This window comes from Corylus avellana, chromosome 10, assembly GCF_965113065.1.
Source record: "Corylus avellana chromosome 10, dhCorAvel1.hap1.2, whole genome shotgun sequence".
Lineage (NCBI taxonomy): Eukaryota > Viridiplantae > Streptophyta > Magnoliopsida > Fagales > Betulaceae > Corylus > Corylus avellana.
This window is the reverse complement of record NC_142499.1, coordinates 1913549-1939338: the sequence shown is the minus strand read 5'-3', so window position 1 is coordinate 1939338 and position 25790 is coordinate 1913549. Positions and strand designations below refer to the sequence as shown.

The following is a 25790-nucleotide window of genomic DNA, read 5'->3' as shown; positions in this document are numbered from 1 at the left end:
ATCAGATAATTAGGTAGGATAGAGAATCATAATCTAGACCAGTCTCAAAAGCAGTAGGACAGATAGTTAAGTATACCCTACGTACACATTTATTCTACTTTTGTTGTTGATGTGACAATGTCAATCAGTATTTTTTAACATTTTTCTTATATAAAATTGAAAGGTTATGTTACGTGCATAGCCGCAAGTGTGATCGGTGTGAGATAGATATTGGTAAAAAAAAAAATTAAAAAAAAAATTAAGAAATGTTTAAGATAGTGGCCGGAGTACTAATTAATCTGTTATGTGCCTACTTAACAGGTTAACCAGCATTATCAAATGAAATATGGGTTTAGCATTGCTATCAACTTTAGGGTTTACACATTATTTAATAAGATCTTTAGGATTACTGATTATATTCGAATTAATCCAAGATAGAGTTTGTTAAAATCATAAATATAGTTAGGAATCTTTTCTATCCAAACACGTGTTTAACTAAATGCTGCTTTGGTATGACAAACTTGCCATGCTTTGCAACATATTCAAAACACTTGTTGTATCTTAAGCGTCTAAAATAAGCCATGTTTTAACATGTAATAAAAAAGCTATCCTCAAAGAATTTAATAAGTCATGTTTCCTCATTAAATGTTGAAATATGACTTATTTTATACGCTTAGATGAGATAAACGACTGAGATTTATGAATTTGATAATCTCAAATTTAAAAAAAATTCTAAGAGAGCTAGATCCTAAGCTTCTTCTATTACTATTATATATTGTTAAAAGAAAAGAAAAGAATAAAAGATATAATTAGTGTATTTGTGAAAGCAGCGGATGAGATGAGATCATTGAATCGATCAGCAGTTGAACCAATGGGAGTGTTTCGTGATTCACCTTCCATTTGAGGAATTGATTTTTGAAAGCCACGAGCCTACGAGTAATGTGCAAGTCCACGTCACGTCAACGTTGGCTACTTTCGGCGTAACCTAGCTAACAGCATATATATAGAGGAAGAGGAGCCCCCATTTACAAAACATGCACCACCGAAAATGGTTAATAATAATATCCCAACAAAATTTAATGGAAGAAACAATTGCATTACCATTAGTTTGTTTGACATATATCTCACCACTATTTTACACCTCAATCCACCATTGAATTTTTTTTATTTTTTTTTTAATTTTTTTATTTTATAAGAGTCTATTTAAAGGTGAAATAATAATGTCACGTCAACATAGTAAAATATGATAGAATCTTGGTGTGATATATATCATTAGTCATTTGAAATGAGAAATGCAATATACCACACCAATATCTCACTCTGTTGACGTGATGATACCAATAGACAGTACCACATCAATATATATATATATATATATATATATTGAGACATGTTATTCTCACATCTCTCATTCATTTTCTATCCATTTCTTCTCTAAATCTAACATTAGATTTGTAGGACTCATATGTGCAATGATGAATTTTAAAATAACATGAACGAAAGACGTTTCTTTATAGAATTACATATTGATGACTAATGCTATATTCTTATGCTCGATATATATATATATATATATATATATATATATATATATACTAGATTGAGAAAATCACTCCACCAAATAAGGTAGAAATTAACTCCCAATAAGAGACAATTTTAAAGAAATTATTTTACTGTTGTGGGTAATTAATCAGAATAAAAGATTTGTCAGTGATTTGAAATCAACAGTTGATCACTGCCTGCAACTTCAAGAGACAAAATGAAACTAAAAAGCCAAGCTATATATATATATATATATATATACCATCATTTCACAGTCACAGCCTACAAAGGAAAAGGAACCAGGAAGATTAAGAAAGTTGTTCTTGTTGCTTTCTTACACAATTAATGTAACCAAGAGCTACATTTTCACCCAAGAGACCATCAAATTATTTTAATTTCAACCAGTCCCTTAACCAACTCAATAAGAAGACAATCTAGTCACTTACCTAGTGACCACTCCCAATATTTTTTCATAATATCCGTAAAAGTTGGCAGATACGGTTCATTTAGCAAGGTTATACACAGACTGCAATAAACTTTTTAGAAAGACCAAATTAAAATAAAATTTAATGGCCGACGAGCTTTAGAGATGAACGATTACAGTAGGCAACCAATGGGGAAATTGTGGTCGAGGAAAGCATGGGTTAATTACTTTCATAAACTTAATAATTAGAGATGAAGAGTCAAATAATGTAAATGGAAGGTGAGTGGAGTTGTGGTTTAGAAGTTCATTTTTGGCTAATGTAAATGCTGTGATTCTCATCAAGACTACTCACTAGCTTTTCATGTTCTCTAACTTTTATCATTCCATCACCAGAACTTCCCCCACCCACTCACCAAAAGATTCAAAGAATAATGAGGGCCCAACACAATTGACAACCACCTCATATATTGTTTTCTAGAGGCTTCTCCAAAGTCTTACCTTTTCTTTTTCAAGTAATTAATTAATTAATCAAAGGAAAGGAATATTGATTAAATTTATTTATTTTTATAAGTTTAAGCTGTTAGAAATGATAAATTTACTGAGTAAAAGAAAATTAGAATATTGTTTTTATCATTTATTTTAATTAAATATTTTACATGTTGAACTTAAAATTTGAGGTCACACGTGAAGATGAATAATAAAACATACATTAAATTATTAAATTTATTTTTTCCGATAAATTTAATCCTTCAAGATAAACGATGATTTAACGTTGTAACATAGCTCGGTCTAGTAGACAGGACTAGAATAGCCACCACAGGTGACTTTCTCAGTCCCATGTGTACCTAAACAATTTGTTTATGTTTCTTGTCCCTTCATTTTGGAATAGCCTGACGTGGTATACAGGGCATGTGCAACATAAGATCCACCAAAGCCTGATAAAATTATAATTTTTCTTTTAAAAAAAGTAAAATAAAGATTACATCAAATGAAAAGAACATAAGAGATTGAAAAACAAATTCATCCATTCTAATAGTTTTTTGGTCCACTATGGCTGCAAAAAATGATGGTTTTTTTGAATCAATTTGAAAGTTAAGGCTGGTTGGTTGAAAGGACACTTATGACATGCAGCAAAGGGGTCTTGATTGCCACAACTGAAAAGATAGCATTGTAATCAATTGAACTAGAGCCACAACCAGAGAGCGCACGTGGCCGGCGGAGATAGATAAAATAATAGCATATCTAAGGCTTTTGGCAAGGGCCACACGCGCGCGTAGGGAGAGTAGAGAATAGGTTGAGTGGGACGGAGGAGGGGCGCGTGAGTGAAGGCGGTAGGAAAAGGGTAGTAGGTCAAACTTTCAAATCAAAGAAAAAAAAAAAAAAAAAAAGAGATCTAAGGAGAGGAGGAGGCGGGGGTAGAGACGAGGGGAGAGGTAGAGCTCCTCCCTCCTCCTCGGACACTCACGAAGGAGGAGGAGTAGGAGGAGGAGACTCTCTCTAAAGGAAAGGGAAAATCTCTCATCAGAAATGAAAGATGAGAGAGCTTTTCTTTTCTCTCTAAAAAGTATCGAAGAGTTTGGTCTTAACTATATCATTTTTATCAAATGAGCATTAGAGCACACTTTGCCAAATGATATCAAATAATCACCCTTAAAAATATGATTGCAAGAGAAGAATACTTAAAAACTTGTGTACACATTATTAAGATTACACTTCACCAATTATGTGGGACATTCATAGGAGGAGAAAGCGATGACACAGAAAGCGATGACACAGAAATGCATGTGGATGCTTTTTGTAGTGAAAAATGTAGTAAAAGAGCAGGGAATTGACACAATCTTTCTTTCTTTATAAAAGGTGAGATGCCCAATTATGAACACATGCAATACACCCAACAGCCACAAAGAGTGGAAATAGTATGAGGTAACTGTTGACAACTCTTTTCTTCTGAGCTTCAGAAATGGGGATAGATATATTCTCCACTACACTTGTGAAAAGCCCAAAGTGAATATACTCAAATTAAGTCCACACAATGTGAGGACCATATATACCACATTCTTCTATAGATATGTATCATACATGAAAAAAGTGTTGGGGGTGTAGATAGGGGCGGATGGGAAAAAGCTTGATCCTGACTTTCTATGGTGGATGGAAGAGAGAGAGAGAAATGCAGAGAGGGAGAGAGAAATGAATAAAGAAAGATGGGGAAGAAGAGATAAAGTAATTAAAAACTTATCCATAGAGATATAATGCTTCCCTATATTTGGGTAAGCATTGTAGATGAATATGGATGGAGATGTGTTGTAGAGATTTGGTTAGTCATTTTACGAAGAGATTCAAAATGCATAAGCCATTGTGAATGCTCTAATGCACACTAAATCATTACTTATCTTAAAAAATAATGGAAAATTGTGAATTCAATTATTTAAATTAATTTTCTAACACTCTCTTACCGCCTTACGAACCGTTTGGTTTTGTGCTTTTAAAACGTTTTTTTTTTTATAAGAGCAATTTAAAAACACAATTTTAAAAAATGTAATTATACATCTGATAAAATTATAGTTTAACCTTTAAAATTGTGCATTTTTTAAAACGCAACCCCACTGCATGCGATTTGAAAAAGGAAAATTTTATATGTTTTCAAACCGCCATGTTTAAAAAATGCACTCCCAAATGAGATATTCTGCAATTTTGTATAAAAATGCACTTTTGGCCTACAACTCTTAAATGTAAAATTTTGAACATACTGATGTTATCGCTATTTTCCCAAGAGGAAGAAAACAGATTTGTAGAAGAAGTTATGCAATCAACTGAAACATGATAACCCACCTTCATCATGCTATCAACCAATTAATTGCTTAAATTGAGGTACTTTATTCCACTAGAAAGAATGTTATCATGTAGACTAATTACATCTCACAGAGTACCCCTTTATTGGAACAAGATACACCTATACAGTTTCACAAGAAAAATGAAGAGACTGATGAAAAGAGGAAAAAAAAAGAACAAAATCTCAAAGGCCTTTGGAAGGAATTGCTTATTGAAGAGCATAAGTAGCTCTTATATACTCCACGATTTCTGCACTCTCAAACATTTGCACGCCAGTATTTGGATCTTCTAGATAAGGTACCTGCCAACCATTGTTGTAAAGGTGCCACCATATCATCAGCAAGTAAAATACTTGTGAGAAAGAAGATTTGATAGACTGATCTTCACAGAAAAGAATGAAAAAATACCTGAAAATGTCCAACTTTCTCATACAGTATCTGTCGTCTTGGGCTGCCACGGCCACAACTACAAAGACAAACAGTATATTGAAATGTATCAGTCGTGATTCAGTATATAGAACTCTCGTGTGTCTTAACATTTTAAGGCATCTTGAAAGTGACTTGTGTTCCATTGATGCAAAAGAAAGACATGAAAATGGACCCCATTCAATAAAATCCCATAAAAACTGATGAAAACACTTTTATCAGAGAATTGTAATAAAGTATAAAGATTATTACCAAATGTAGGAAGAAAATATATACACAGTAAGATTGAGGTTTAGATGTGTGGAGAAATTAAAAGACATATATAGTCAGCGGGGAGAGAGAGAGAGAGGATATAACAGTTAAAAATGAAATACTTTTGACAGAATTTAGAAAGATATCTGACAATGATGAATGTTCTAGAGACAGCATAGTATATACGTAGCAAGCATAACAATGTGAGATGCAATATATATATGCATAGTAGTGATCTCAAAGAATATGAGAGAATATCATTTCATGATACAGTACATGCATGCATAAACAAGTCCATAAACTATCACAACCACAGTTTTGAGGAGGCTTGAAACAACCCTCTTATCCCGGCCTACAGGGGAAATTGGATGCAGTTTTACTTTGTCGGAAATTTTCCATCCACTACTTGAGTCGATGTCAGTATTAAGATTTCTCACTTTTTCTTCTTGTTATTGAGATAATTTTGCAGTTAACAACCATAATTGCAGACTCAATAACTCTAGCGATTACGGCAAGTTGTCTAGATGCCTATGTACATAGTAAAAAGACTGCAGGCACATGAATGTGCATAACTGAAAAAACACCAGGTTGTTTAAAACAACTGAAACAAAGACGCTTTAGGAGATACCTAAGTGAACAGATCATGACAGATGAACTTTACCTGCGAAGCAAGTGTGGTAGCTCTAGCTCTACAAGTACTTCACGTACAAGTTTGCAGAAGGGGGAACCCTGAAAGCAAAGAATAAACAGCTCAAGCTAAAGTTTAGAAGTAAACAAGACAGCTACACTATTATCAAGTCAAGAGTATTCCTAAAAAGGCACCTAAGAAATTGATTATGAATTGAAATCCAAACATCAAACATCATTTGATAGTCTACAAACCTCATATGCCCATATTTCAAGCGGTTTCGGCGGCATTTTTGATGGAGCATAAGAACTCCCCTGAATAAAATATAAGAGATGGTCAAGGCAAGATTTTAATAGCTATTACTTGTATAGTTATTAACAGAACCAAAATTTTGATAATCTGATAATTAAATGAGTTAGAATTCAACTTCATTTAGTTATATAACTTTCTCCAAAAGAAATATTGACCTGCCATATGTGGAATACACATGTGAAAACATGTGACAAAAGTTAGAGGCTTTACACAAGCAATGAGTTCAAGTTCATTTTACCTTTCCCATGCGACCAATCATAGCTAGGCCTGCAGTCAAAGTCTGCAACAGGAAAAACAGGCAAGCAACAAATAATATACTTCAAAAATCACTTCATACAGATGAGAACAAATAATTAGAAGAAGAAACAAATGCTAACCGTTAGCAGACCAAGTGACAGCATGAATGGAACACTTCCATCACCTACCCAAAAGAAATCAAAAGAACTAATTGTAAACTATTTGTGGTACACAGCAAGAATGCTTAATGCATAACAAGTACAAAAATTAAATAGTAGTCACACTCAATCTGTCATCAAGAAAAATAAATGTTTTCAAAATTATGAGAAAACAAAACTAATTTGTCATAGTACATACCAAGGCATGGAAGGAAAAAGCTCAATCTGGACCAGGACAATATATCAAATGAAAAAAGAAAAAAAATTCTCTTACCTTTTATTATTATTCTATGCCAAAAGAAAATAAATGGAGATCTCCAAATATTGTAATGTATGCTTGTAATATATGCCCCTCATACTGATATACAATCTACCAGTTATCAAATGATGGAAGAACAATCAACACAATTGAAATGCACCACTTGAAAGCAAGTTAATATGACCACACATACCGTATTTTCCAACCAAATACTTAATTATGTCATCTGATTCGTACATCGAGACTCCTGTGTTTGGATCCACCTTCAACAAGAGAAAGAAGTCTACAGATTAGCTCCCACTTGAACTTACTACCTAATTGCAATAAGTTAGACCCAAGACATGATGTTACAAAAGATGGAAAATACAAAAGCAAATAATGAAATTGAAAAATGACAACCGGAAGATATGTCGTTTGACTATAAAGAAAACTGGTAAGGATTTCTTATCCACTTAAGTCAAAATAAAAATCTATTTTACCTTGGTTTTATTTTAAAAGCAATTTAATTCATTTTGAGACTATTATTCAAAGGTGATGGATGTATAGAGATAGGAGTAAAGATTTGATTCACTGCCTGTTACCTTCATCTGTTTTATTTATTTTTTATCAATCAGATCTCTAATCAGTTCTTTTCATTTTCCTTATTTTTCCTCTGTAAAACTTATAATAATAATAAAAAATACTCTGTTAAAACATTGGCAAGAGCTCCTGGCACCAAAAACTATCAAACCAGTCACCAATTTCATTTGTGGCACCTTCAGCGTCCAGAGATCATCTTTAAAAGGTTTGATGAGTTACAACGTTAAAAAGAAGAAAAGAAGTGATGAGAAACCAGCAATTGTTTATGTGAGTGCATTCAAAAATAAAGGAAGTCACTTTTAACTTTCTTTGTAAGTCTAAATATGTTCTGAAGAACAATATCAAGAAATTGACAATTTTGGATTTCTCTTACTTCTGATTTAATTTCCCATTCAAGTTGTATGTACTCTTTTCCTTCTTGGATCTGGGGATGAGAAGGGAAACAAATAAAGGGGAAAAAAAAAAAAATCTAACCATGTAAGGGAACTGCTGTTTTCCACCCATCTGTGCAACTTTGGGGCGGAAGTTTGGACCATTTTTTGGGCAAGGATAAAACAGAACATCAAGATCCAACACTGCAACGATTTCCCTGACCTGAAGAAACTTGAACTGTTAGCCCAAACCATAAAAAATTCATAGAAAGTAATTCTAAGAGCTAACTCAAATGCCTAAAATTTCATACATGACCCGCCATCCAAGAGTTACGTGGCAGTTGGAATTGTCCAAAATTTTGTGACAGTGTAGTCATGCGCATGAAGTATGAGGTGGTTTCAATTGAGATATTATTTCTATCAAATACATTAAAACAAAATAATGCAGTACAAAAGTAAAGAAAATTAATTTTTTTGATAAGTAATAACCAGTCTTATTAAAAGCATAAGGCGCCCCAAAGTACACAGGGAGTATACAACAAGGATCACCTAACTAGAAAAGGAAAAGCGAACAAAGAGTAAAGAAAATTATTAAAAGATTTAAATATCACTCAAAATTAAATAGAAATCCTGGGGGATTGATGTTACCTTCCGACAAAATGGACAGCTTTATATGATCCATGATAATCAATATATGGAAAAAAAAAAAAAAAAAAAAAGAAGCTGTCAGTCTCTGTTCATCGCAAGGGTATTACAAAAAGTCATGGGGGAAATGAAAGAAAAGAAGATAAAAGGCCTACAAAGGAATGTCAGCATTGAGGTCAACTACTGCCTACTAAATTCAGCAGACAAGAAAATAGTACCTCTCAAACTCATATATCTCAATAGGCTTCTCTGGCCGGGGGCCTAATTTTGAAGTCTCCTTTACTTTGTAATCTGTTATTAGGCCCAAGATGGAAAAATCAGGAAGAGAAAGAGACTTATACATTAATTACACAGAGTTACATGAGTATAGAATCTCCTTCAAGATTTGTGATATTAACAATCAGACAAGATTTAGCCAGCCACAGCAAATATTGGCATAAAATAGCAGAATCAAGTATATAAGGGCTTCTGGAGTAAAATTCAAAAGTGATCTGTAATTAGGAGTACCAAGCGAGGTAGAAGTAAACAACTTAAACTTTGGAAGATATTTATCTCAAAAGAAAATAGAAAACTTCCTCTTCTTTTATAAACCTCACGCTAATATAACTACAAATACACAAATGCATGTGAACTTAGGGCTCATTAGATTGGTCTACTTTCTCACTTCCACCAGCAATTTAACTACAAATACGCAAATGTTACTTATTATAAGATGAAAAAGCAGTAGCAATAACAAAATTCAAGGTACCGTTAAAATCAAGAGCATACTGGCCAGGTGGGAACTCATTCTCGGGAATGAAGGATGCAGAATACCTGCCACGGTACAACCCAAAATAAGGAAAACCCTGTATGTATCCACAACCACAATCAAGAGATATGATAGAACACTTTCAACAGTACAAATACTCATCTGTTTTTTGCAGATGGTAAAATGAGGTCATTTTGAGGCTAGAATCCTAAGGGTTTGCTAAATTCTGGTGCCAAATAGCCTTTTAATGTTTGTCTATTAACAACAAGATAATGAAGGGGCATTATCCAAACCCTTGCTTGTTTCCTTAGGATGTTATAATTCAATTCTTAATCCCTTAAAATCCCAGTCAATTCCACTTGGTGCCTATTAGACCCTTCAAACCCCTTCGTGACCTCTAGTTTACAAAATTTACAAACATTTATCCTTGAAGCAAGAGAATTTAGCATGAAATTAAATCAACTTCACCATTTCAGATAAGGTTTATCCACGAATCTATAATCCAATACAAAGATTTGCATTTTACAGTCAAATCTCTAGAAAGCAGAATTCTTTTTTAAACCTAGAGCACAAATATGACTTTGGTTCATTCAACTCTAAATTTCAAAATCTGGGAAACAAAAACAAAACCAAAAAGACTACCCAGTGCTTTTATTTTCCTGGATTTTCTCAGTAACGAAACAATATATACCAAGACATCCAAAACAAACATGAGCAAAAAATTTCCATACCCAGAAACAAAAACACCTGTCCCCAGCCGGAAAAACAAAGCAATTGAAGCCCCTAAAACGTCCCATGTCTTGTCGGGTCTCACCCCGAACCGCTTTGGCTCCGGTGGCTTGAAACCAGGTGGAGCGGCAAATGTTACAGATGACGACGATGATGATGATGAAAGGCCTTGTTTTTGTTCCTCTTTGGTGCTTACAGAAGTACTGGAATCAGAGGAGCTTGATGTTGCTCTAACGGAGAGTGTGGTCCTGGGTGTTCTCCGGAGCGGAAGTGGCCTGAGAAGTGAAGGCGGAGCGAGGTTGAGAGCTGTGGCCATGGTTTTCCGGTAGACTGAGTGGAGGGAGAGCAAGATTTTGATGGCTTTTTTGTTTGGACTTTTGAGATTTTTATGTAACTACTTAGTTTTAAGTGGGCAAGAACGGAGACAGGGATAGGTAATACAGTTAACGTACAGATTTTTCTGTTCTTTTGGATTTTTTTGGGTTAACTTAGAAAAAATATCTTAATGGGTGAGAATTTTGTAACCCAAAAGAAACAAAATCGTTAAAAGTATATAATAAAAAAACAGCTGTTTGAAAATTTGAATAAAATTATGATTTTATTCAAATTTAAATTTTGAGCAATAAGAATGAGATATGTCATCTTCAAGGGGTAGCTCAATCGGCTAAGAACCATGCTTCATGAAGCGAAAGTCATTAGTTCGAATTCTCTCCCTCTTGTGCGGACATGTTAAAATATATATATAAGTATGATTTTAAAAGTTAAACCATAATTTTAAAGATTAAATTATTTTTCAAAAAATTGCATTTTCATTTGAAATTGCTATTTTTTCAAACCGAGAGAAGACAACGACTAGAGAATTGACAGATACAACCAAGAAACAGGGGAGCTGAATCAGAAGCAACTACAAGCAGACAAATATAGTTTAAGACAATCCCTATTGAGAAGTCCTAATCAAATTTGTGGACAGATTTGTATAGTCGGTGGGGAGTTGGTCCCCTTTGTTGGAGGATTCTCTTGTTTAGGACAAGATTTGTGATGGCGACCAACATTTTTAAACATGCGGCAATGGAAGCATCCAGATTTGATTTTGTTGAGGAAAGGAAACCAAATCCCATGAATCATAGATCGCTTGTTGGGTATGGAAGGTTGGATATGCAAATACAATCTCAAATGTACATGACAGCTGAGAGAAAAATCAATTAGGTTAGGTGGAATGAATTAGATCATGGTGACGATTTTCCTGCCTTATGATGAGTTGAAGCAAGCTGGATATGAAATCATTGCAGCTTTTAGAAGATAGTAAAATTAAAGCAAAGGTGTGAGGTTGGTTCTTTTTATCTTTCATGAAGTGCATAAAGCTAATGAAAAGGAAGGGTTTGAAGTTTGCAGCATGTTCTTTTAGTGCTTTCAATCTCTATATCTTGAGAGAGGCTGCAGAGCTTGGCCTGACGGTAACACCTCACCGAAGCAAGCCGAAGAGAGGATATCTGCTGATTCTGGATGTATTCTGCAGTGCCTGCTGCTCTGAAGTTGTGCAGAGAAAAATAGGTAGCACAAGTAGAAAGGGGAGAAGTTGAGGTTCCATCAACTCAACTCACATTCACTAACCACTGGTTTTAGGGTTTGATTCACTAAACATACAAATAACTATGTTTGTTACTTTACATATGAATCTTCTACAAACATAATTATTTGATGGAACAGCTGAATATTTAGTGAGAAACTCTTAAATTGCCTATCTCATGATGCATAATGGAATAGCAAGAGGGTTGATTCACTAAACATACAAATCACAGCCATGAAATCAAATACTAAGATACCACACTTTTATGAACCCTGAATGGGCTGGATATGTACAAAACTGTTTTTGTTTACTTTACGCACAGGGTCTAAATTCAGTATACATCAAGATTGTAAAATTGCTAGTTGCTATTTTCTTTCCTTTCTACTTCCAGTGCAATCTCATTGCGACGTTGAAATGGAAGCGTAAATGGCGGATTGTACTGCAACCATATGTACAGAAAGTCATTGACATGTGAAAGGCTCTCTGACCACAAAGTGCTCAGCAGTATATTTTTGCAGAGATCGTTTGTCCTTAACATTTAAGAAGGGATCTCACCTGTGCAATTTCCACTGAAGCGCCCTCTTTAATTTGGAACTCTCTATCATTTTCCAGAGCTTCTCTTAACTTTGATTCCCGTCGTTCAACTTCTTCATCGGTGACAAAACCTATAAAAGATGATGAAGGGAAGACTGTAATAAACTTGCCATATCCACAGTTGAAGACATGAGAGATTTTACTGAAGAATGCACTACTCTCTGCTCCCAAAACGCAATAAATACTATCGAGTTATTGCAGCAGAAGTCCGATTCATTAGTACTTAACACTATATTGGCACACAAGTTAAATAAAAAAATTACTACAATTATGATCATATTACTAATGCATAGAAATCACGCATACAATCACTTGCGCTGAACAACACACTCCAAGTTCAATTCAATTTTCTAATACTTCAACAGCCTTGGTACCAAATACCATCCAATATTCAATAACTAAGAATGATCGTAAAAATTAAAACCTTTTTAACTTAGATACCAGTTTCTGTATCCACAACACAAGGGGGGCAGTCAGATTAAGGGAAGGACAGACCTGAAAAGGCAAGAACTGCAACAATTTTTCTTGGAACCTCTGTGATCCGCACAGACGGATCTTTAGGCTGCGGCAAATTGGCACCATACTTTGAGGGCATGACAAAAGACATCTGCCACTTATCTTGATCTTCCAGCTAAGACATTTGCAATGATATCAGATGATGATAAAAAGAAAGAATGCAGTATTTTTGAAAAGAAAACAATTAGAAATTCTAACAAATGACCTCTGTATTTTTAGACCATGTAAAACAAGCTCCATGGCAAAAAAAGACCAAACCATAAAAATAAGACCAGTACATGGACCTGGGAATGTCTTGTAATTATTCATTAACTGAAAGAACTACATGGGTTGTTAGAGTTCAAGAACAATCTTTAACATTTGAAAGAAATAATTTCAATCAACAATCGGTTAACTCTACAAATTCCAGCCAATAGACCATAATTTTCAGCAGATCTGAATTAATGCCAAACCAAAATATAAACATCTTACACAGGTCAATGCATGGCACTATAGATATCACTGACTTGTGTCCAAAACATCCTCTGAGAGAAATGTAAAAGAAACGCAAAATAGACACCACACGTGCATTTAAAACAGACAAGATGTGGGAGAGCAAGTCATAATAGAAAAAACTTACATTGGGTTTAGGGAAGATTTCAAAATTCCTTAACATAAGAAACTACAAAATTTTAAACATATGACGCATGTAAAAAATCATACCCTCTTTGTTATCACAGGAGTTGTCATTTCCATTTTCTCCCCATCAGAATTGGCCTTACGCGTAAAAACAGGTGTAGTCATCTCCATTTTCTCCTTTGTTGTATTCTAAAAACCAGCACAAGAACCAGAATAAGCAAAAAGTAACAAAGATAAGTAACATTACCAAAAAGGTACTATAGGAATTAATTACAAAATTTCGGACTACCTTACCAAACAGGTACGCGGCTAATACATTAAAGGATTTAGATGCTCCATTGAAATCGAATCCAGTGTTCCCAGGCATTGTTGCCTCTGCTATAAAGTAAGGCTGTTTGCACAATCACGGCCCTATAATTTAGATATATATGCGCAATAATATGATAATCATGGCAACTGTAACTATCAGCTTGACTTCTTCTTTGTTTTTAAACTGTTGTGTTTTTGGGAACGCATGAAATTTAACATTTCTCATTAAGTTTCCAAGCTACAATAAAGTAGTTATTGTGGGGAGATAAACATATTGAAGTCCCCATATAAGGCCTTAATATAAAATGTTACCACACTAGTTAATCCAAAAGCTTTAAGTAATTTGGGCCAACAGTTTTATATTGACCACTCATTTTTCTGATTATCCGACAGGGACTCAAGTACTCATGCGTCACATGTATACTCCGTTTTAGAACAACATCTGCAGAAACTGCAGAAACCGAAACTACCTCAATTGTTCAAACCAATCGTGTAACTCAGAATGTGTATAAAGCATGGAACAAATCTCTCAGTTAATAACAAGTGGAAAACATTCACCAAACCTATATGTGTATATCTTAAACTCCGGGACATATTGCAAAAACATCCCCAAAACTGAATCGAAATTAACCACAAGTCTAAGAGGCAGAGTAAAGAAAATGTTGAAGTGAATGCATACCTCAACTTCCCTTATCTCGTACTGGTCTCTCCTACTCAAAACCTTGAAATTCACAGTCTCCAGGTCCGGAACTACATCAAACCCAAAAAAGATACATACCCAAATTGACCCAAAAAAAGAAAAAGACGAAATTTCACATTCAACAATCAAAACCAATCGAAAGTAGTACCTGCCATCAAAGCCTCCTCGAGAGTCCGACTCTCGAACCTTTTCGGGAACACGTACCTCACAGCCTCGGTCGCTGTATCAGCTAAAACTGCAAGAAAACAAAAGCAAGTTATTCAAACAAATAGGAACAGAGATTTGTTTTGTTTTAAACAAATGAAAGCAAGGCCTTGAGAGATATCTATGAGAATTGATGCTAAACATTTACGTCTCTGGGAGAGAGAGGAGGCTTGGGAAGCGAGAGCGAGGACGAGAGAGACTCGGGTTTCGAAGGCTGACATGGCTCTTCGCCGCGGTGGGTCGCTGGCCGTGGAGTTGGTGATGATCGAGAACGAGCTTTTGGGGTTTCTTGGAGTGGAAATTGAGATTCTGGGTGGGGATATAGTGAAGAGTGAAGGCTTGCAGTTGCAGAGAAGCATTTTTTTTTTCTTGGGCGTTTGGTTTTGAATTTCTGTTGTAGAGACAGAGTGGGATTTTCTGGATCTCTTGTAAGCCTCTGGTGGTTAAGATTTTCCCGGCAAATTAAAAATAAATAAACTAATAAATAAATATCTAAAAGGATAATACTAGACATCCAACACTTTTTTCTAAATTTATTTTCCCAAATGAACTGATCCATTTGATATATATATTCTTAAATGAATGTGGGGTCCAGATCATTTGAAAAAAAGTGTTGGGATACTTAGTAGCCCTCTATCTGAAATACGTCAAACTCCCCCTTGACTACTTGACACTAAAATTTTGAGTAGAACAAAGTTTTCAACTCCATTTATTAAATTGATGTGGTGATTATAATTTAAAGTTTTTTTTTTTATCGTCCACACAAGGGAAAAAGGGAATTCGATTTAGTAATCTCCACTTCATGAAGCGTGATCTTCAGTCAATTGAGCTACTTTTTGGAGACTAAAATACGTCATTCTTACATGTATAATCAAATATGCAATAAAAATAATATGGTTTGTTAGTATATATAAAAAATGTATATGCTAATTTAATAGATTGAGATGGAGGACTCCAATCTGATTTAGTGGAAAGATTTTCCCAAGTTGGACAAATGCCTTTCTTTTTAAAAGAATTATTTTTATGGTTCAATTAGTCTTTTAATATCTCATCAAATTATGTATATGTAGCGTGATACTAAAAGTTGTAGTAAGCATAGTGCACGCTTTCTCTCACGTGCTGCCACACGTGTTTTTGTTCTCCATGACAACATCTCGCACCCTTGCTTCACATTTTTACGGCAAATTCCAATGTGATGTCCTCTATGCCTTCATCACTGGACATTGTTGTGATACTTTTCTTTCTCAGCTCCAATTCAGCTACTACTAGTGCTCCCCACCCTATTGTGGTTCTCAAGCATGTTTGTTGTTGAAGTAGGTGCTATTTCAAGTAGGAGTAATGATACAATGCACGCGGCGTGCGTGGCACGCCCACGCACGCCAGTGCAAATTTTTTTTTTTTTTAAAATAATAATAATAATAAAATAATAATAAAAAAAAATTTTGTGCCTGGCGTGCATCACTGTTGATGCACGCCAGGCGTGCATTGTATCATTACTTTTCAAGTAGATTCGCCTCACCAATTTAAGTGGCTCCTTTTTCAGCCAGTGAGTCGAGAATCTAATGAGCCATACCATTCATTTGATCCATTCCTAGTAGATGTATCTAATGAGTCATACCATTCATTTGATCCATTCCCAATGGATGTTAACATTTTATTGTACTTAACGGGTGTATTAGGGTTTTTGTTGAACTATCCCACCCCTTTTTTTTTTTCTTGGGTGTACTTGTTGCCTTTCCCCTTTCCCTTCTATTTCCTTGGCAAATAAAAAAAAAAAAAAAAACATAGTGCACGCCTTGTTTGGTCGGATTTTCTTGTTGTAGATAGGGTTCTTGTTCTTAATTTTTTCTTGGAGGGTCGACTGAATTGCAAAATTAACTGAAAACCACCTTGGTTTATATGAAAACAAGGGAGTGAGAAGGGAAGACAACTGGATTTTTAACCATGTCAATAAATTAGTTATGCACCGTAAGTGGTGGGTCAAATGCAATAGAAGTGAGTCATATGGAGCAAGTTCAAAAGCACAAACACAATTAGTGACAGCATTGATTTATTTTATCTTCACAATTTTTTCTCACTTTTCCCATTCATCTTCTAAATTTCTGGCCACGATAATTTTCTCAAGCTGTGGATCTCTTTTCTCTTGTATTGCAAGTCCTGAATAATTGAATCGCGCAAAGGTAGTTGAAAGAGAGGGTGGAATTAAATCTAGACCGTAGAGAAAAACTATAGGAGACCTAAGCCAAATCCTTTGAAGATTACAAGAAAAGAAAGCCCTAGAAGGCACTAAACTGTCAAAGCCTCCTGATGGAAATGCCAAGCAACAACGTCTTTGTATGCCAACTTTCCGCCAAATATATCTAACGCACTGCCCACAGTAACATCCACACGTCCCAACCCGGCCACTTTTATCCTTTCTAAATCAGCCATTTCCGCCACACCACCGGCATAAGTCACGGGAATCTGGCACCCATCCATGATGTATCAATAATTTATGCAAGATAGCATGCATAGAGGGACAATATAAAAGCCTAGCAACATCAATTTAGGAAATGGCAACAAAGAAATGTGAAAGACAAAAAGAAAAATAATCATGGATGCAGCTACACACCGGAGAATGCTTCCCAAGCAATGCCACAAGTTCTTCATCAATTCCCAGCCTGCAACCAAAAGAAAAATGAGAATCGAACTATCTTGATGAAATTCTGTTGAAAGCATAGACACTTTACACTCTTCATTGTCAATTAAAAAGTCTTTTTCTTCCTTTCCTTTTACATAGCATACCAACCACGGGCAGAGCAGAACTCCAACAAATAATATAACATCTGAAAGTGACTAGTACTTCTAAAAAACAAGGTATGGGAGTTAGAAAGTTTAAGGTATAGGACAAAGTTGTGATTTTATTAAAGATAGCAACATTTAGGAATTACTTTTTCCCTTCAACATCAACACCATGAACCAGAAACTCATCAGCATAGCTGGCAAGAAACTCCAATACTTTCTCATCGAGGTATACATCAGTGAACTTCTGCCATCTATCAGTCACGATTGCATATTTATCTTCCTGCAAATCAAAATCAGCAACATAAAAGATGATAACTGAAACTGAACAACTATCAGACGAAAATAAAAAATAAAAAACAAAAAACAAAAACCTTGTAAAAAACAATCATTTTTTTTAAAAAAATTCTTAATGTATGCCCCTTTATATATAACTTGTTAAGTCTTTTCTAATCCTGACTCACACTAAAGCATTATGTCTGAGTGACCATTAAAACTCTGACTACAGCGAACAAGTACAAAACCTGGTTCAAACTCAAGTTTGTAAGATAATTTCACATTTTCATGCCAGGAGATTTGCAATTGAAACCTCGCATTGAAACTCAATTAACCAATGCATAAATGGGACTCATCTTGAAAATTGTTTTAATACCTTCCTTCTGCAGCTAAGGTCCAAGACAAGCCTCTGCTTTCCAACAACATGAACAAGATCTTTAAGCCTTTCAAGGTCCATTTGTCCATTGTTGAATACATACTGTAATGAAACCGAGATGTAAGTGATAGAGATCAATTTAAACATACCTAGAGAATTTGTCTATTAGAAAGTCCCAAATTCTTTGTATTAATTGCAATGTAAAAAAATTATTGGGAGATTATATACAAAGCTATAAGTGAATTCCACTGCACTGTCAAAGTATGCTCACCATGAGGTTCCATGAGCATTATGTTCTAACCATGATTACATGAAAAATCCAGTTCCATCATATGACCACTTTTCTAATACAGAGAAAAGTTTATGTGTTTACACCAAACAAAATAAGTATGGAAGTAAAACTTATATTCAACCTTCCCACCCCTACAATGGCTATTTAAAAATATTCCTTCTATTATGTTCAACACTATTGACCCAATAAATTTGACACTTAGAAGGTGGCTCCTATAATTAAGTAGGTAAAAGAGTCCTATATTATTTTGATAACTTTGACATGATTCACATAGAAGTCATAAATCATATGAAGGTAACAAAAAGATATATTCTAAAAGGATGATAGTTGGGTTTCCAATCAGCCACTTTCATTCAAGACTTCATAGAGAAAGAATCATAATTTGGTAAGAGAGAAATATCAGAAATTGTATTAAATCATCAAGTAACATATTCATGTTTTCCGTATAAATGTTATGAGAAGATTTCAAGAAAAAACATACTGATGTGACAATGACATGGCTAGCTCCTCCTTCTATGTAACTCAAAGCATTGTCTGAATTGATTCCACCACCAACTTGCAAGCCGCCTGATTTAACCAGTCCTCGCAGTAAGTTCAGCAGAGGAAAAGTCTGTAAGTTTTAAACCTATAATTAATTATACAGCTCAAAGGCAAAACAGCCTAATCCTGAGACAGTCTGTTCCATTAGTCGAATGTCTTTACAGAAGGCAATTGAAGTGGTGCAAATGCAAAATCACATCCCAAGCATGCATATAGAAATCCCAGAACAAAGTTGATCAGCTAAGAGAATGTTTCGTCTAATTATTTAAGATAAAGAGATATACAAGTAGGTGAAAAAAGTAGTCCTAAACTAGCCAAAGAAGGCTATTTCAGACAGCCACCATACTTTACTTATGATCACATCTAAACTGGGAAACAAAAATCACTAAACATGAAAGAGGCATGAAAATAAATTCACCAGGATAAGCATGCATTGCTTCAATTGCGGCATTTTTACTCAAAGGATCTGCTCCAATCATGATCACATGACCACCCTTGAGTCCATTTTTTTTGTACAAATTTGCAAACTCAGCCGCCGACTTATCCGTTTCAAAGTTGGTCACAAGAGTTGATCCGTCCTCCTTCAAATCCTGAATGGTTGACCCAACAATTTGTTTCACTTTCCCCTGATGACACATATTTCAAACACGAGAATCATAAGGAAATCACCCTCAATGAAGTACCACACCACTGCATGAAAATAACATAATGTAGGCATAGCACTCATACAGCACATATGTATCTAGCCCCATATCAACTTCTTGGCCACTACACACAATAATAACATTTTTTCCCCTTTAGATGAACAAAAACATATATAGGTCAGTCTAAAATTGTAAAACATGATCAAACTTTACATATTAGTAATAAAGAAAGTACATTTCAGACAAACAATCTGTAGCAGACATCCTTGATCATAAAACAAAAGTTGAGCTACCAGAACTTTAAATGTCACAAAAATGCGTCTCCTTGGCCTTTTGTCAAACACCCTAAACTCAACAAGCTAATTGACAAGCAAAGACAAAAAACTTGATCAACTTTAGTTCTGGGTACTTTGTGTATATCAATGCAGGGGCGAAAACGAACAGCACACCGAATGGACAGCCGCGAAACACCTACACCCAAAGAGAAGATGAAATAAATGAGAAGAACAATGCGTGATATAAACAGAGTGTGAGGGACAATAGCGAACGCGAAGTTACTGGAAGCTGGAGAAGGAATAGCTGTGATGAGTCTCTGCTTGTTTCGGCTATACAAAGAACCCAGATGTTGGAGCGAGTTCAGGTCGGAAGTTGGCGTTGTGCGGAGGTTCCGAATCATCGTGACGTGCCCTGTTGAGTGAAGGTTGAGTACTTTGGAGACTGAGTAAATAAGAAAACAGAGAGTAGATAAAACTTAGACAGGGAGAGAGGGAGCGTCTGAGAGGGAGAGAGAGAGGGAGCGTCTGACTGAGAGAGGGAGAAAGGGAAAAAGAGGAACTGCGTACACTGAGAGAGAGAGAGAGAGAGAGAATTATTTTGATTTTCAATTTTTGGCAATCCTATACGGTGTGTTGCGGAGGAAAAAATAACAAAATAAAATTGGGTGATGTAGCTCTTGCCACCAATTCCGGATCCCCTCGGATCTATAATGGATGTGAGAGTATTCATTTCATAGTAGAATCACAAATAAAATATATGTTCTCATAATTAAAAAACAAAAGAATGACATTTTGGGTAGGAGTGGCCCAATGGCCAGCCAAGGGTGACCGAATCACCCCCATGGCCAATGGGGGTGTTTAGGCCATTAAGGGTGGCTTGGTCAAACCACCTCCAAGAACCTGCCACCCCCGGTGGGCTTGGGGTGGCTTTGGCTACCCCCAGACCGGGCACCCCCTAACTAGCCATTGAGCCACCCCCTACTTGAGCCATCTCTTACCCAAAATGTGAGTAGGCAACAACCCCCTATGGGTAGCCAGCCACTCTTTTTTTTTTTTTTTTTTTTTTTTTTTTTTTACCTTAAATAATATTTTTATTTTTATTTTTTTATAATAAAGATATGTGTCTTATTTGTGGTCTTAGAATTTTTTAAACTATGAAATGGATTTATAGACTAGAGAGGATTCGGTTCCTTTGCCATAGACTTTTATTGGTAAAAAATAATATTTTTATTGACGCCAAGACTTTTCCTAAAAAACTTATATGTAGTAGGGAATAAGAGATATGAAAATATTTATAATCATAAGATTATAGTAGTCTATTTGATTAGTTTGTGTAGAATAATGATAAAATGTCATCCTTTTTTTTTTTTTTGGTTTTTTGTCTACCTAAATAATGATAATATATATATATTTTTTGTCACAGTAATTTTTTTTTTTTTTTCTATTCTTCAATTTTCACTAAGTTCTTTAAAATATTTTTTGAAAAAATGCTTTTACTTTTATTACTTTCACAATGCTTAAAATGATTTTTACTTCTCTCATATACGTAAACTATTTTTTGTTGAACTCAAACATTTTGGGCAGGCAATTGAGACTTGTGAAAAAGCTCAATATGGGACACTCTCTAAACAGTTGTTTGGGCAAATGAATCCCACAAAGGCTCTCTCACAATTAGATTTTTTATTCACAGACACTCTCTCTGCCTCCATATTTTTTTACTTGTGTCTTTCATCTTCGCAGCTTCTCAAATTATAGGAAAGCATAAGAAATATTTTAAGGCTTTTTCATCTTTCCAAAATATTTTTCAAACCATTTTAAAAATTAACAGCAAAAAACAGTCACTTTCTCTATAAAATAAAAGAGAGCTGCTGCCATACGGTTGTGGCAGAAAACATGGGTTTTCTGCCCACCAATCACAACATGACACATCAACATTTTAAGAAAAATGCAAAAACTTAAAATGAGAACAAAACACCAAAACAAAAAAAAATGAGGACAAAAATGAGGAACCACCAGCCCCATCTGAGTGGCCGGCGTGGCCACTCCCAGGCCACGGGGTGGCCCGCGCGGCCACACCCAGGCCACGGGGTGGCCCGCGCGGCCACCCCCAGGCCACGGGGTGGCCGGCGCGGCCACACCCAGGCCACGGGGTGGCTCGCGCGGCCACCCCCAGGCCACGGGGTGGCTCGCAAGCCACCCCAAATCTGGCTGGGGTGGGCCCGCGCGGCCATTCCCAGGCCACGGGGTGGCCGGCGCAACCACCCCATGGCCACAGGGTGGCTCGCAGGCCACCCCAGATCTGGCTGGGGTGGCCTGCGCGGCCACTCCCAGGCCACGGGGTGGCCGGCGCAACCACCCCATGGCCACGGGGTGGCTCGCAGGCCACTCCCAGGCCACGGGGTGGCCGCGCCGTGGTGGCTGGGGTGGCTACGGGCCACCCCTAAGGGGTGGAAGCGGAAGCGGCGTTTTCGGGGCGGCGGCTTCAGGCGGAGGTAGGCGGCAGGTCAATGTGGGAGGAATAATATGGTGTTTTGTTCTCATTTTGAGTTTATGTGCTAAGCTGAGGTGTCAGCTTGTGAGTAGTGGGCAGAAAACCCTCCCTTTTTGCCTTGACCGAATTGAAGTTATTCCCAAAATAAAATAGGTTTCAAAAAGTTGCTCATTTCTTGGACGTGGGCAGAGTGTTGGCTCGCTCTGCAATTCTCGGGGCAAATGGGTTTCAAGAAGCTCCTGAAACCCAAACCTCTCAAATTATGGAAACAACCACCACCGCCGCCACTCTCTCCAATCCCAAACCCCTCTCTCCCAGCACCACCGCCAACCCCTCCCACCCCGCTCCCCACTCTCACTCTCTTCCACCACACGCCCACCCACCACGCCCAACTCCTCAGCTTCCTCAAGGCCCATCTCACCCCACCCTTCACCCCCACCCACCTCCTCCACTTCCTCAAGTCCAAGCTCCGCCACCACCCTTCGTTCACCCACTACGATTTCCACATCTTCAACTGGGCCTCCACCATCGACTCCTTCCGCCACGACCACTCTACGTTCGAATGGATGGCCCGCACGCTCGCCGTCACTGACCGCTTCGTCGACCTCGGTGCCCTCCTCCACTTCATGGCCTCCAGCCCCTGCCCCTGCTCCGACGGTATCTTCTCGTGCCCTTCCACCGAACCCATCTTCAGATTTTCGATCAATGCGTATTGTAGAGTTGGGAGGGTGGACGAGGCTGTGGTTGCGTTTGAAACTATGAGTAAAATGATCGACGGGAGGCCCAGTGTGGCGCTTTATAATATTTTGATTCATGGGTTTGTGAAATGTGGGCAGCATGAGAGTGCATTGAAAGTGTATGATGAAATGATTAAGAGTAGGGTTAAGCCGGACGTGTATACGTTTAATATTTTGATCAGTAGTTATTGTCGAAATTCGCGGTTTGGGTTAGCTCTGGAGTTGTTTAAGGAGATGAGAGAAAAGGGGTGCAGTCCAAATGTGGTTAGTTTTAATACTTTGATTAAGGGGTTCTTAAGGGAGAGGAAGTTTGATGAAGGGGTTGCAATGGCATACGAGATGATTGAAATGGGATGTGAGCTTTCGAGAGTGACTTGTGAAATATTGATTGATGGGCTTGGTAGAGATGGTCGGGTGTCGGAGGCATGTGACCTATTGATTGATTTTTCAAGGAAAGGAGTTTTGCCCAATGGGTATGATTATCTTGGTCTGGTGGAGGCACTTTGTGAGAATGGAAATGCAGGTAGAGCGTTGGAGCTTGTGGATGAGCTATGGAAGAGAGGGAGTGTTCCAAGCTTTATTGCTTGTACTACTTTGATCGAAGGTTTGAGAAGGTTAAGGAGAATTGATGAAGCATATAGACTGATGGAGAGGATGCTTAGAGAGAGTATGGTTCCGGACAGTGTGACTTTTAATTGTCTCCTTCAAGGTCTATGCAATGTGGGAAGAACTGTGGATGCAAATAACTTGAGGTTGTTGGCTTCTCGCAAGGGTTTCGACCCAGATGGAATGACCTTTACTGTTTTGGTGTCTGGTTATACGAGAGAGGGAAAACAGAAGGAGGGGGAAGTGGTGGTGGATGAGATGTTGGATAGGGAGTTTATACCTGATCTTGTTACATATAATAGGTTGATGGATGGGCTTGCTAATGCAAAAAGTTCTGTGCAGCAGCAAGCTAATGTGATCATTAGTAAATGAGAATAACAACATTTTTCAGATTGGATTTTTTATTTTTGTGTCCACACTTGTTTTGAACCAATTGGAGTACTTGGTTGATAACGAGGAAAAGAACCATCATTTCAGGAAGTTTACTTGCCTGTGATGTTTCTGATGTGTATATCATGAACGGCACCTGAAGGGAAAGAAATTATGTATGTTTGGACTGATGAGATATAGAAGGCTATGAAGACATGAAAACTTGGACAATGAAACGGAAGGTAATAAATGTTCTCCAACTCTTGTTCAGTTTTCAGTAAATTGAGTTAATTAATGCCACTTCTAGAATGTCAGTAAAAGAAGTGTGTGGAATGGAGCTTTGATTATGGACCTTCAAGAATGGAGAGCGATATGAGGGATTCTATATAGCCTTGTCGCTTCCACGTGAAAGAGCTTATCATGAGGCTTCTGCAATCAAGAGCAAGTTGCCTTGTGGTATATACTTCTTATTTGACCTATGAAAATCATTTCTGACAAGCTCATTGTAAAATTCAAAATATATATATATATATATATATATATATATATACACTCGTTGGTTATTTATTGGCAGTGAGGTACTCTGAGCATGGATTGTTCACATGACACACTTCCTGTAAGATTGGGTGTAATCTTTGGGGAACTGGGTGAAGGATGAATTAGATCGGCGTGCACAGAAATATCATCTCCAGGAATCTCCCAGATTTAGTTCATGGAGTCTGAGACTTTAAGGTGATGTATGCAGCAAGTCGAGTATTGCATTATATGAATTCACCTAGTCCTAGTGAAGAGTAGGTAGATTTAAGTCGGGAATTTCGAGTGGAGATGCATATATGTAGAGAAAAAATGGACCATGAAGTATTTCTTCATGGGAATAAAAAATTCAATCATCTCGTAAGATCTTCTGCTGCTTGTGCCTGCAATTTTTTCATCATCTTCTTTTGGTTGTAAGTTTTTATTTTTTATTTTTTGGTTTGAAATAGTGTTTTGATGTATGGGAAAGGTAAGATTTATTATTATTTATTTATTTTTTGTGATTTCTACATTTGAAAGGTGTTTAGTGAATTGAATTGTTTGTTAATGGTTTTGAGAAAAATGTGTTTTTGTTTTGGTTAAGAAAAATGCATCTACTCGCATTTTGGACATATATCAATTTAATCATAACTCATGGATCGAGTAGTTTCTTAGACTTATGGTGCCCGTTTGACAACCCGCTTATTTTTTCTTTTTACTTTAAAATGTCAAACTCCTTTTTTCATATTAATAAATAACTTTCTTCACTTATTTCATATTTATGCCACGTCAACTTATTTTTATATGACATCAATCCATTTTTTTTCACCTTCTCTAAAAAAATGTTTTCCAAACACACCAATGATTATTATTGCTAGGTGGACATCTTGTGAGGTAATGTGAAAAAAGTCATCCACACGTCACTCTCTAGTCTATACTATTGTTAATTATTTTATAAGTTTCTTATAAATTGATACGTTAGTTCGAATACACTTTTAACCGTCATGATTGTACCAAATTGATATATTAGTTCGAATACACCTTTAACTGCTGTGATTGTACCGCCACATTGTAGGACTCCATTCATGATGTGGGTCTCCATGGCTCCATGACATGAGACTTATGATCTATAGTCATGATATATATAAAATGATACAAACTTTGGAATGGGAGGGTGTCCAAAAACTTACATGCATATAATTAAACTTCAACTATGTTTGACATTTAGAATTGTAACATATCATCATACTTCACAATTAGATCAG

The 25790-nt window shown here is 36.5% G+C and overlaps 4 protein-coding genes across 6 annotated transcripts; 1 reads left to right on the top strand and 3 right to left on the bottom strand.

Annotated features, from left to right (window-relative positions):
- Positions 1–4799: 4799 nt before the first annotated feature.
- On the bottom strand, positions 4800–10513 carry LOC132162076 (Thioredoxin family protein). Its single transcript, XM_059572324.2, has 12 exons — positions 10120–10513; positions 9389–9453; positions 8859–8931; positions 8644–8662; positions 8099–8218; positions 7239–7308; positions 6769–6812; positions 6630–6671; positions 6334–6393; positions 6113–6180; positions 5182–5239; positions 4800–5075 (listed from the first exon to the last, which is right to left on the bottom strand). The coding sequence occupies exons 1-12, from the start codon at positions 10431–10433 to the stop codon at positions 4983–4985; spliced, it is 1026 nt and encodes a 341-aa protein (XP_059428307.2). The 5' UTR covers positions 10434–10513; the 3' UTR covers positions 4800–4982.
- A 1406-nt stretch (positions 10514–11919) lies between these two features.
- On the bottom strand, positions 11920–15023 carry LOC132192139 (SOUL heme-binding family protein). Of its 2 annotated transcripts, none has more exons than XM_059607379.2 (8): positions 14768–15023; positions 14570–14656; positions 14401–14471; positions 13702–13803; positions 13497–13601; positions 12774–12909; positions 12240–12349; positions 11920–12123 (listed from the first exon to the last, which is right to left on the bottom strand). In XM_059607379.2, exons 1-8 carry the CDS (start codon positions 14982–14984, stop codon positions 12043–12045), a joined length of 909 nt encoding a protein of 302 aa, XP_059463362.1. In that variant the 5' UTR covers positions 14985–15023; the 3' UTR covers positions 11920–12042. The 2 variants fall into 2 exon arrangements, with proteins under 2 accessions (XP_059463362.1, XP_059463363.1); XM_059607380.2 differs by having other exon boundaries at positions 14774–15023.
- Positions 15024–16822: 1799 nt separating this feature from the next.
- Positions 16823–20442, bottom strand: APG10 (Aldolase-type TIM barrel family protein). Of its 2 annotated transcripts, XM_059607378.2 has the most exons (9): positions 20377–20437; positions 20093–20221; positions 19944–20005; positions 19309–19516; positions 18832–18917; positions 18059–18160; positions 17556–17689; positions 17237–17285; positions 16823–17088 (listed from the first exon to the last, which is right to left on the bottom strand). In XM_059607378.2, the coding sequence occupies exons 2-9, from the start codon at positions 20208–20210 to the stop codon at positions 16912–16914; spliced, it is 936 nt and encodes a 311-aa protein (XP_059463361.2). In that variant the 5' UTR covers positions 20211–20221; positions 20377–20437; the 3' UTR covers positions 16823–16911. The 2 variants fall into 2 exon arrangements, with proteins under 2 accessions (XP_059463361.2, XP_088367214.1); XM_088511088.1 differs by having other exon boundaries at positions 18832–18960; positions 19268–19516; positions 20093–20442.
- A 2049-nt stretch (positions 20443–22491) lies between these two features.
- Positions 22492–24912, top strand: LOC132192210 (pentatricopeptide (PPR) repeat-containing protein). The gene has a single exon (XM_059607482.2). It carries the CDS (start codon positions 22522–22524, stop codon positions 24013–24015), a length of 1494 nt encoding a protein of 497 aa, XP_059463465.1. The 5' UTR covers positions 22492–22521; the 3' UTR covers positions 24016–24912.
- Positions 24913–25790: the final 878 nt, after the last annotated feature.

What these genes read in the sequence shown, in the direction of transcription:
- LOC132162076 (XM_059572324.2), bottom strand. Translation starts at nt 10,433, where the DNA reads ATGGCCACAGCTCTCAACCTCGCTCCGCCTTCACTTCTCAGGCCACTT. An exon ending in GTATTTGGTTGGAAAATACG is followed by an intron (nt 6,813 to 7,238) that starts GTATGTGTGGTC and finishes TCTTTTGGGTAG; the next exon opens with GTGATGGAAGTGTTCCATTC. An exon ending in TGATTGGTCGCATGGGAAAG is followed by an intron (nt 6,394 to 6,629) that starts GTAAAATGAACT and finishes TATTTTATTCAG; the next exon opens with GGGAGTTCTTATGCTCCATC.
- LOC132192139 (XM_059607379.2), bottom strand. Translation starts at nt 14,984, where the DNA reads ATGCTTCTCTGCAACTGCAAGCCTTCACTCTTCACTATATCCCCACCC. An exon ending in CGAGGAGGCTTTGATGGCAG is followed by an intron (nt 14,472 to 14,569) that starts GTACTACTTTCG and finishes GGTTTGATGTAG; the next exon opens with TTCCGGACCTGGAGACTGTG. An exon ending in ACGAGATAAGGGAAGTTGAG is followed by an intron (nt 13,804 to 14,400) that starts GTATGCATTCAC and finishes TTGTGCAAACAG; the next exon opens with CCTTACTTTATAGCAGAGGC.
- APG10 (XM_088511088.1), bottom strand. Translation starts at nt 20,210, where the DNA reads ATGATTCGGAACCTCCGCACAACGCCAACTTCCGACCTGAACTCGCTC. An exon ending in CCTGCATTGATATACACAAA is followed by an intron (nt 19,517 to 19,943) that starts GTACCCAGAACT and finishes ATGTGTCATCAG; the next exon opens with GGGAAAGTGAAACAAATTGT. An exon ending in ACCTTAGCTGCAGAAGGAAG is followed by an intron (nt 17,690 to 18,058) that starts GTATTAAAACAA and finishes TTTGATTTGCAG; the next exon opens with GAAGATAAATATGCAATCGT.
- LOC132192210 (XM_059607482.2), top strand. Translation starts at nt 22,522, where the DNA reads ATGGGTTTCAAGAAGCTCCTGAAACCCAAACCTCTCAAATTATGGAAA.